This window comes from Lissotriton helveticus, chromosome 8 (assembly GCF_964261635.1).
Source record: "Lissotriton helveticus chromosome 8, aLisHel1.1, whole genome shotgun sequence".
NCBI lineage: Eukaryota > Metazoa > Chordata > Amphibia > Caudata > Salamandridae > Lissotriton > Lissotriton helveticus.
The window spans coordinates 205,890,021-205,901,855 of NC_136069.1; the positions used below are offsets into that span (position 1 = coordinate 205,890,021).

Genomic DNA, 11,835 nt, shown 5'->3' on the forward strand with positions numbered 1-11,835 from the left:
ATGTAGTTCTCTGATGGTATGAGTCGAGTTGTGAGCAAGTTGATCTTCTGAAGAGGAACATCTTTCCCTACAACACCAGGATAGATCTAAGTTATTAGGCAGAGCCCCACATCAAGTTGAGGGAGTGGTTCCAGACGGCAATAAAACTAGAAAGAGAAGGCATTAAAAAATACAAACAGTGGTGGGATAATACTCCTGTATCTTAAATAAAATCAAGACTTTTCTAAAGCTATGAAAATCTCATTTTGCTACAAGACCAGAGACTTCAATTGTGCTCATTTTTAAAGCATAGCTAATTCTGTTGTGGCTATGTGAGGAATAGGTTTACAGTAAAATGTCATGAAAGTTGAAACTTTTTAGATCTGGTTACTGATCATAGAAAGCGGTCTAAACCAGCTCAAGAGCAATATGCTTTAGCAGCCATAGCTCCTCTCATGGAATGAGCTCTGAAAGCACTTCAACTCGTGACACAGTGAGCTAATGAGGAAGAGGACTCTGGTTTATGGGGTTTCCTAAAGAAAATAAGAGGCTGTGTTGAAGTGGACATTCTCCGATCTGATGTTTTCTGTATATAAGCCTTCAAGCGAATGTACACCGTTTTGGTTGACAGGAAAAATTAGGAAAATGGAAGGCGTTGTCTTAGTTCATTTAGAAGCATTGAAACGCCTGAAGGTGTATACTGAAGTGACATCCAAGGCTCTGACATCAAAAAGATGTTTCAAAGAAGCTAAAAACAGAATAGTCTGTTTAGGAGATAATGAGGTATTAACCTTAAAGCTTTTATCAGACCAATCAATAAACAACTTCAATATCAGGCTAGCGTCTCCGATCCGGTTGTACTTGGGGACAGGTGGATTAGAAAATCGTATTCTTTTTAACAGTTGTCAAACTAGCAAATCTTCTCCCGCCAGTTTACCATCCACTCACATGTTCTGTGAAATGGCTGATGTGTAGGTGTTTATGGGTATGTATGCTTTCCCTGGGGAAGCTAAAGAGGCTGAAAAAAGAATCACTATTATAAATACATCTGCTGGAAAGGGACCTGAAACTCTGTCCAGACACCAGCTATTCCATACAATCCGAGTGGATTAGTAAGCTTTGATTCCAAGACCCCATGGTTAGGAGATCCTGGGATTCTCCAGGCCTACCCTAAATGTTTCAAGCCACCATAACTAGGGACTGACTGAGGATCATTTGAAAAATTGGATCTATGGATTCAGAGGTAGATTAAGGAAATATGGCATTAGTATTGGAGATACTATTATCCACTCCGGAGTGGTAGGTTGAGCTTGCCAAAAGTGGGTCAAACTCACTAATGAGGCTCTCTGTCAACGAACCTGAACCAGCGCCCAAAATATCACAATGAATGGGGAAAACATAATGTTGATCTAGGGACCAGTCTTGGAGAAAGGCACCTGTTGCCAGACCCTAAGGATCTGATTCCAACTCTAAATGAAAGTGAGCTTGGTGTTTAGGCACACGGCAAAGAAGTCCATTGAAAAGGGACTTCATTTGGGTGCAAGCTTTCTGAAAATTGAAGGGTAAGACACCGATTGCTTGGATCATGAGAGCGTCTGAAGCACTAATCCGCAATTGTGTTTAGGTTGCCTAGATCAGTGGTTCCCAAACTTTTGACTCCTGAGGACCCCCATTGAGTCACCACTGGAAGCCGGGGACCCCCAAGCAATTTGTATGAGTTAAATTTCAAACATTAACCCCTTGTGCGCTCGTGACGGAACCATTCCGTCACGAGCCACGGTGGGGCTGTGCTGGTGACGGAATGGTTCTGTCATGGCCCGGCCGCCGCATCTGCGCAGCGCTGATTTTGCGCCTGCGCGGTGCTGATTTCGTGCCTGCGAGGTGCGTTCTATTGAGCGGGACTGGCAGTGACGGAACCATTCCGTCACAAGCACAGCACCACCGCGGCTCGTGACGGAGTGGTTCCGACACAAGCATTGCGGCGCCGTGCCCCCCCACCCCCCGTGCCCCCTAGCGCCGCGGCGGAATTACCGCCGCGGCCATGGGGTTAAAATTTGAGAGTGGCAAATTGCGAGTCGCTAAATGAAATGTACAACAGTTTGTTTAACACTGTTTGGGATTCCCAATGGGGTCGCAAATTGGGAGGTTCATTAATATTAATGAGCCTCTCGCAATTTGCGAGCCCATTGGGAATGCCAGCGCTCCCAGCGATGGTGGCCTGCTGGGCTTTGCAGGCCACCCTGTCTCGGACTGCTTTTAAATAAAGCAGTTAAAAAACAAAAAATGCAGCCTGTTTACCATGCATTAAAAAAAAAAAAGAAAATGAAACGTTTTCGTTTCATATTCTAAGGGCAGGCAGAGGTCCCTTGGACCACTGCCTGACCTTCAAAAATAATTTAGCATGCATTTGGGAGACCCCTTCCCATTTGCGAATGCATTACCATCTACTTGAAGTAGATGGTAATTGTGACTGTTCTGCGATCGCAAAACATTTGTACATGGTTTTGAGACTCGCTATTTGGAAGAGAATGCCCCTTCCAAATAGCAAGTTGCAAAACCTATTTAGAGAGTCGCAAACAAATTGCGACTCGCGAAATAGGCTATGTACATGGCCCAATAGGTTTTTGCATGCGCAAACGGGTTTGCGAACCCGTTCGCACATATAAAAATAGATCGTACATCTTGCCCTTAGTATTTTATATTGAAGTAATAGCCCCTCTGTCACATGCATTTCATTTGTTTTGTAGCATCTCTCATACCATTGTAGGATGTCAGAGCGCTTTACATCACACCCATATAGAGACATTGAATCATACATGTAAATCAGTGTGTATATAAAATGTTTAAAGAGTGCTTGGTCTGGAAAAGCACAAACTCAGGATTCAGAGCATAACACAGTGGCTAGCATTGACTTTAGCATTAAAAATGTATTTCCACCCAAATATATCTTTTTAGCAGCATCAGGATAATGAATAACTGGGACAAAATATAAGTTACTAACTGGTACCATGCAGTTTGCAAGCAGCTCTTTGATGACAGTTTATAGGTCCCTCTGCTAGATTACGATTGTCACTTATGAAGTGCACAGTAACAAAAGAAACTCTGTGATAAAAGCAGTAACCACCAACCTAGGCACATAAAATACTGCTTTTTAAGATGCATGTTACACATCCTTTGCAGTAGGCACATTAACCCTCTGTGCTACATTAGTTAAATCAAAGCTGCCACTGAACAAAACTCTCCTGCTCTCCAGCAGGTACATTAATCACTGGCATTCTCTTGACACTTTCATTGTTGCTGGAAAGCTGCTAATTATACAAGAAATGTTTCTGTGCTTTTAAAACTGTTGCCTACAGACCCCCTGGGAATGTGTCACGGACCCTTGGGGGTCCGCGGACCACAGTTTGGGAAACAGAGGCCTAGATAATTTCCACTTGGTCAGATTGTTTCCTTTGAATAAAAAACTCCCAGACTTTTTGGCCAATTATGTCAACAGTCTTGACTTTTTACCCCAGCCCCCAAATGCTTATGTAACTGCTGATATATTCTAAAATATTAGTAGGGTTCATTTACAGAAATTTTAAATGTGATGTTGGAAAACTGACATCCTACAGCTTTTCCTTTCACTGTACTCCAGCAAGATTGTAACATACTTCACTTTACTTTTATTTCTGACTACAAAGTAAGAGGCTTTTAAAAACCCTAAGCTCCATGTTAAAAGAATAAGCAGGGATTTGACTGCATTTGCGTGCACAAAGCGGCAGGCACCATGCGGTTGAGGATATACCCTGACATTTGACCTCTGCCTTTGAATGCACAGCAGGTATGACCAAGTAACAATTAAAGGCATCCATACTTGTATCGCACATGGTTTTTCCTACAACCAATGACCATGTAGTCTGGTGCCCTGTTCCTGCTCTTCCGACAGTCCATATTGCTAAATTATTTGTAAGTGTTCTGTTTGTGATCCAAACCCTTCTGAAAGCTATCCGGCCATGTTGCCAGACTTCCATCGGCCACACCTTATCCTTCAACTATGTTAAAGTCCTATTTCTAAGGGCTCCCAAGTTTTTTTTGCTTTTTAGAGCATTAGCTATTATGATCTGCCAGTTACTGAGCGAAATAGGTCTTCAACATTAAAGGCATTTAAGTGCTAAGTTAAATAATTCATTTTACTTATTTCCTAGGATCATTGAGGCATTGAATCCATTAGTTATCCGTTCTATGACTACTTCAGTTGGTTTCCAGGGTGGGCTCTGTACCGAAATATAGCGTGTGATGTTTACTCTGAACTTTTTGGAAATTGTTTTTTTTTTTCCTTTTATATTCCAGTGTGTGGTGTTTCAACGCCCCTTTCTGTTCTGGTGTTGATATACATTAAGACAGCCACTTTCCCTTAACATAAGTGTCTTCAGTTAGCATGAGCCTGCATTAGGCCTGACAATGAGAGGATTTGTTCAACAAAAGTTGTTTCTTTGCTTGGGTCAGGGCTGTAGGAAATTGCGTTTACTTTTGTCTGCATATTTCCACATGCCTTCTGTTCCACACTCTTCATTATTAACAACTTAAAGAGAAACCTTTGACTTCTGCACTGTTTTTAGGTCGAGCCTGGGCATGGCATGCACTTCTCTGCGAGCCATGCTGAATTGTTTGGAGTATGTACTTAAAGCCCTACCCACTCTTCACCCATATTTGTCATTGGCTCGTGTCATTGTCCTTCTTAAATGCTGACTTCTGATTTGTTTTAAGGCTTGTTATTCCCTCCTTGGTACCGCCCTGTCTTCATTTGTAACCTCCCTTAAGGACTGGCCCTTTTTCTTTGGTTGTTACACAGTACCTCTTCTTTAGTCTGTAAGCACTATTTTCTTTAATGATGATCTTATTGCAGGAGGGTCTCTCTCGTGCGCAGTTGTTACCACTGGCTTGTTTATTTAACTCCAAGCAAACTGAACGCTCTTCAGGGGCCATCGGAGACGGAAGGGGGCAACTCAGTAATGCCTTCAAGCATTTGGAATGCAATAGGTCTCACATTTGCAAGAGTTTAAGCTATTTGCATTGTAAATGACAATGCCTCTTATTTATGTTTTAAAAACCAAAACATAAATAAAAGGCACTGTCATTTACAATGCCTATAGCTCAAACTCGTGTAAATGCAAGACCTATTGCATTGCAGATGTTTGTTCTTAACATCAACTAGGAGATAAAACCTTCCTTGTTAAACAATCTTGTTAGGTCTCCAGTTTCAACACTAACCTGGTTTCAAATGCACATATCAAAATAGTAATTAATAAATACCTAGGTGTATGTGTTCTGATTTAGTAGGGTGTGGGCTACGGTTCCTCATCAATACTCTACGAGAGAATCTCTGGCAAATCTGTCGGAATGAACGATGGGTTTTATAAAGCATGCAGCAACTACTGCGAGAGTGTCCTGGCGTGGGTCATAACACCCCTACATTCCTACGAGTTTGGCCTTAAATTAGGGGATGGGCAGTAGCTGCCTGACCTTTTTTCCGCCGAGACAGATCTATGTAACTCGGTAAGGTGATTTAGCATATTTACCCATGATAAGTGGGTGAGCATTACATAGGGCACTTAGTGTAGCTTTTACCCAGGGTTGGTTTATCATGTATATGATGATTTATGCGAATTCACTTATGCAAGAATTGCTTTCTTAAATCTACGACTTTGCTTTTTTAGAAACTAGGCATATGGATCGGCTTTCCTGCTGAGCTCCTGCTTTAGTGGGCCAGTTTAATTTATCCAGGTTTCTATTAAGATTTTCCTTTTGGGGAAGTTTGAGCACTGGTAAATGGCATCCTGGCATAAGCAGTCTGTAAAAAACTAAATGCCAGGGTCCAAAGTATTTCTCAGAAATCCACTGCCTCTGGCTCCTCCCCAGCTCCTGCCACTGCTGTCAACAATACCTACATGATACTTTTCAAAAAGTATATTACATTGCCCAAAGAAATATAGGAACACAGTGCCACCATGTGGTTGATAAATGTGTCTGTGTTTAGAAAGAGCCGCTGGACCGAGCACCAGCAAACACCTGCACAAATTAAGCACTGCCATTCACGCTCTAATTGCTCCTTCTCTTGGGTCTTAGCCACTACTCAAGCCCTCACAGAGTAATTCTGTTTACACGCATATCAGGCAGTTGCATTTTTAAGCTGTACTGGCCTCACAGGTGTAGGCATGATACAGGTGTATTTGCCCAAGCTAGTTTGCAGGTAATACTCCAGGGCAGGCACAGCCCCAGGCTACAACCAACATGAGTTTGACCACTATAGTTCAGTCTATCCTGGATGTATTTCCTTAAGTGACAAATGTGGATATATATTTCATGTCAACACACTTCACATCACACGTACACTCCACATTCTGATCTCTCTCATGTTGGCAGAAACAAAGGACTAGGAAGACATGGTAAAACCTATGTTGCATGGTGGAGCTGGAAAGGTTCCAACCTGAAGATGCTCTTCTCATCTGCTTTTTGTTGATCACCCTCTGCAAGATTTTTCTCTTTTCGAAATTTTCTCATAAAACGTAATTTATAAGTTGTTCTATGGCCTTCCTTTACTATTGTCTCTTGAAATGAATAAGAGATGCTCAAAGCCCTTCGTACCCTTCCACTCGGGGCGTCATTCTACCTCCCCTCTTCCATTTTCCCTATTACTTCTAGGTTCTTATGTTTTTGACCCCCATGAACATCCCACCAGTAAGTGAGAGTGCCCTAGGATCCACTGTGTGCTGTTTAAGTAGTGGACAGGGCAGAAGCATAGAAGCAGGGAATGGGAAGGTCGTATTGCTCCACTAGAGAGGCGTCTGGTGGCTGGGCTGTTTGTGTTAAGCTGAGATAAGCTGGACAAGAGTACGGGAGAGGTCGTTTTGAAGAACCCTTGCAGATCCCCACTTGCCCACTTGTTTCTTTGTGCAAGTCCCATGATCTCTCGAATAGAGGCACTTGTTTTACTGCTTGAATATTGCCTGGCATGACCCATTTTGTGTCTGATATACTTCAGTGCCCATATTTGCGATACCAGGCGTTTGGTTCAATCTTTGACCTTCAAGTCCATGACTCTCCAGAGGGCTACAGATCGCATTTAATCAGTCATCTGCAGTGGAGTCGGGCAGATCTTCAGTCATTCTTCAGGAGTGGAATTCTTCCAGGGATGGAGTCCCTGGAAGAATATGGTTTACTTGTAGATGGAAAAGGGTATTCTTTTGTTACTCCAATTTCTTGTTGTGGTTAATGCAGATTCAATACGTAGACTACTGGGTACGGCTATTAAGACATTTCAGAGAACATTAGGGCAGGTTCATAGTCTGGAAATCTTTAACTCCATCTTCAGGATTTTGCTTTTCCCGGTCTTTATTTAGAAGACTTTGTCCCTTCATGGGTGTGGACGTTATTGCCTCATCGGTTGCTCTGTTTTGGGCTGTCAACATAAGTGCATTTGTCGTTTATTCTCTATTCAAGGTTTTGATTTCTGCAGGTTATTTCTTCAAGAATGGGGGACTTTGGATCTCTGCTTTGCATGGGCTTTGTTCCCCACTGCTGAGCCAAAATAACTGATACTTTGAGTCAGGAGCATCCTGTTACAATGGGGAATTGCCTTCCTTCGTGGGTCACAGTGATTTCTTGCTCGGACTTTGTGTCCCTCTTTATACCCAGAAGGAAACTTTACGTATGGTTTGAATATTGGTGTTGACATATCTGGTACTAAGTCTTTGGTGTGGTTGCGTTCCTGGTTCAGGTAATGGTTACCTCCCTTTTTCAATCATCCGTGCCTGACTCGAATGTGTTGTGGTCCAATTGTAGCTTCAAAAAATATTATTCAAACATTTAGAAAAGTTTTTTTTTTACTTTATAGTCCATAGCACGTGTTAGCAGATTCAGGATTATCCATGGTTTAGAGAGGGGCCAGGGCTGTCCTGAATGGTGGTCAGGCAGGAGTCTACCTTGTTTGTTGCTATGATCCTACAGTGGTGGATTTAATCATGCGTGTCTACAGAGAACTAATGGAAGTGGTAGGATATCCTCCTTCGTGTCTGTGTTCCAGGTTTGAAACCAGCATTTTTGCTTGGTTTCATAAAGGGTCGAATGAGGAAAAGGTTTGAGAAAGTAATGCCACAATTACCCACAGTTTGTGATTGGACCTCACTAGTTCTATTTGTGCTGTTTCTTTTATTAGGGAGGGTGGACAGTAAGGTCTATAGGTTCAGTCTAATGAGAATTTGGCCTGTGTGTTACCGAGGAGGTTCCTGGCCATGACTGACTATGACCAATAAAAGTGTTGGCCATTCTCAGCTGGAACTTGTTTTGAAGTCAGGATTGACCTTGCTTTTTAAGAAATGTGACAAGGAAGAGAACGAGGTGTAGTGCTGATTGTTAAATTTCCTGTAGTCCTTTGATAATCTTACTTGTACCATTTTAAGATAAGTTTGCTCTCAGTAGGCATTTCAATTCAACTTGATAATTCCTGCATGCGGTTTTATTTTCAGTGTATTGGGAACGCTGCAAGAAGTAAAGTGGCTTTAGTTTACAGAACCTACCACTGTAATGAAAATTGAGATGGCTCTACATTTTTTTTAAAGAAAACCTTAACCTTTTCTGTCTTCAGTGCCTCAAAATGAATATTTCCTTTCCAGTAGTTGCATCAAGCCTTGCAGTGGATTGTAGGATTTCACCATAAATTCCCTCGTGTGAGTCTGTAGCATAAACACTAGATTTGGGGCGAGTAGTAAACAAAATGGATGTTGAAATGCACAGATTTTTACAGTTGCTATTTGTTAAAAAACACCCCTGCCTATGAAATGCCACCAGTAAGCCTTTACATAGCAAGGGTGTACCATCATAATTTACTTCTATCTCTTTTCAGTTTGGGATTTAGATGATTTTGAAGATGGATCCAAAGAATAAAACCACTTTGCCTCCCACGCTCCTGAGTTGCTTCAACCAGAGGGTTTCCACTGACTCGAAGAACCAGACCGGCATTAAATATCCACTGCAGGTGTTCATCGGCGATGGGCTGTATGTCTTTGGACTGATTGGAATTTTCATTATCCTAAAGACATTAATGACACTGAATACTATGCTGGAGAACAAGCCAGATGACCACGTCTTTATGATTTATAATGCTGAAGCAGAGCATCACGACACCACCTTGGTTCAGCAAATGGCGAAAGCGCTGGAGAATATGGAGAGCAGCAGTTCTCTACCAGTTGACTTGCCGACATCATGTGATACCTTCTCCATGTTTGCCAATTCGCCACCAGTTCACTCTGGAAAGGAGTCTGGGGATGTCTTTACATTCATGGAACCAAACCAACTCAACAGAGGCACCAGTACTCCGATCTTCAGCATAAACATGAGAGCTCTCTTATACAGCCGGGACAGCAGAACCAAATCACTGGTGTAAGAAGGTCTCATTGAGCTCACATATTGATTTGGACACCAGTCTAAGGATTTTTAGGGTGTGTCTTACTGCTATCTTCCAAACAGTGGTGTACTCCATTCTCTTTAGTCACACATTTGATTAGTAGTGTGAATGTATACACAATCACTTTTGTAGCACAAGTTTAATTTTACATGATTTCACTCTTTTACAATTATTTGCTTTGTCTACCATGCACGTGATGCACAAACATCTGCTAATTTAAAAAAAATGTTCATACACTTTGGTTTACATGTAGATGGAATAATGTTTATTACACCCTAATGCAGCTGTACTTCAAATTAATGAGGACATTTTAGAGATGTCTTGGTGTGTTCTACTAAGGGAGTGAATGAACACTTAGTCATATTGACAATTTTCTCAGCACTTCTACCGTTGTTCCTCCTTTTGATCTCTGGAGGTGTGTGATGTCATTCAGGGAGGCTGGGACTGCAGGCTGCCCAGGTGTAGAGCTGCAGGGTTGCCTGATGGTCAGTGACTATCAAGTCTGCCTCTCTGGCAGGACAAAAAGAGGGAGTTCTTCTAGGCAGCCACGACCTCCTGACATTTATTTATTGGGTCGCTTTAAAAAAAAAAAAAAGCTTCCACAGAAGCAAATTACTAGTTTACACACCTTTTAAAATATTTAAATATGTGTTCTAGTCAAAAGCATACAATAGCCAAGTCACGATGTGTGTAGAGCTGCCGGGATTGACCTGTTGTGAGTCCTGATCCGATCTCCATTGACCTGGATCTCGGCCAGCCTCTAGTGACTCCTAACCAAGTCAGTCTACAATATTCACCTGGATTCTAATGTATTTAGACCTTCAGCACAGAGTTAAGCACACTAAGCTATCCCTCAAGAGCTTGATTGAAGTTCCTGAAAACCCTTTTCTCATCACAAATGGTGTCCACTCATCTTTCCCCTTTCCAATTTTTGTGTGACTCACTAGCCCGGACCTTTTAAAAAGGCCGGGTGAACTCTCCAGCTACTATATCATTGCAATAACCTATTACGGAGACCACTTCAGTACATGGAAGTTTCTCTTCTCTAAATAAAAAATGTCTATTTTCCCAGTATACCTGCCTCTGCACAAGGTATTACAGAAACCACGAAACTAGGTGTCTGCTGTCTTACCAGCACAAATCTACATGCAGCTGCTCTAGACGAGTGTGTTAATCTTTCTCCCAGGAAGAAACTATTCTGCATTGCTCCTGTCACATCATGAGTGGAATTACAAGTTTCTAGTTTCTCTCCTTCACCTGCTTTTATATTTTTAGATGGGAGTCTAAACCTATTACATTTATATACAGATATAATCCTATTACAAATAGTCGGAGGTCTTTTCTGCCAGAGGTGACCAAGAATGTATAAATAAGTATGCTACTTTGATGTGCAAACAATTTCTTTTGCAGTACCAGAACTGGTACCTTCTGGTACTATTTTGAAGATATCTTTATTTTCTGTTTCCTTAGTTCACTATATACACATTAATTAGCAATGTTGGTACACAATGAAAAATTAAAGCATTTAAACCGAAAAGTCTATTTTACTCTAAAACAAACATATCGAGAACATTTTGTATTTTAAAACAAATGTACGCTTATGACAAAGACCTAGTTCTGCTTTCAGTACCATATGGTTAGCTAACATACAGTGTCATTTTTGTTTAGACCGTTGTTTCCCAAATCACAGGTGCTCATTTGATCAATGTCAAGGAAATTAGTCTGGGGAGGCTCACTAAAATTCAAAGCTTTGTGCGCCTTTGGTTTAACAGTGGCCTCTGCAGCCCCAGCATTAGGCCACTGTGCCGTCGGAAAGCGATGAGCCATCGGTTTGTGCTCTTAACCACAGACTTCGGTGCTGCATAGACAATGCCTTGATGCCTGTTCTTCAAAACCTTGTTTTATTGTGCATTGAATTTTTGGGGTTAAAATTCCCAACAACAATGTTTCTTTTGCCCTCCTTTCACTGAGGTCCAAATCCAGTTGCTAATGATAATAATCTGAACGGAGAAGGTGGGAAGGGGTGAAGAACTAAGGCTTCTGCCAAAGGAAATATTTATTTTCTAATGTTCTTATACTAATTCTCAAGGCTTGGGTAATATATAGCCAGATAAGGGTACCTGACGCGAGCTGGTGACCTGATAGCTAACACTGAGGTGTTTTGCAAAAGAAGCTATGATTACTATGTACACTAGGTATGAGTGAGGTGGTTTAGTGTTGCAGTAAGGGAACTAGGATCATGTGTAATTTGTGTGATATGCCCATTCATTAACAAAGAAATCCTGTAGCGCCCTCTGCACTGGTTGCTAGGTGTCATTCCAGTTTGACCACAAAGTTGATCTTCTGTGCCATCTAATACTTATATTTCCCATCTGTATGATGAGCACCAATATCATGACTGGCAATCACAT

The 11,835-nt window shown here is 41.7% G+C and overlaps 1 protein-coding gene across 2 annotated transcripts in view; it reads left to right on the forward strand.

Moving 5' to 3' along the window:
- Positions 1-10,953, forward strand: part of LOC144771551 (uncharacterized) — a 152,807-nt gene extending 141,854 nt beyond the window's left edge. For both annotated transcript variants that reach the window (XM_078655951.1, XM_078655952.1), the window contains one exon: positions 8,864-10,953. In XM_078655951.1, coding sequence (XP_078512077.1) covers positions 8,876-9,403 — 528 coding nt within the window. In that variant the 5' untranslated portion in view covers positions 8,864-8,875 and the 3' untranslated portion in view covers positions 9,404-10,953. The remainder of the gene's footprint in view (positions 1-8,863) is intronic.
- The last annotated feature ends 882 nt before the right edge of the window (positions 10,954-11,835 follow it).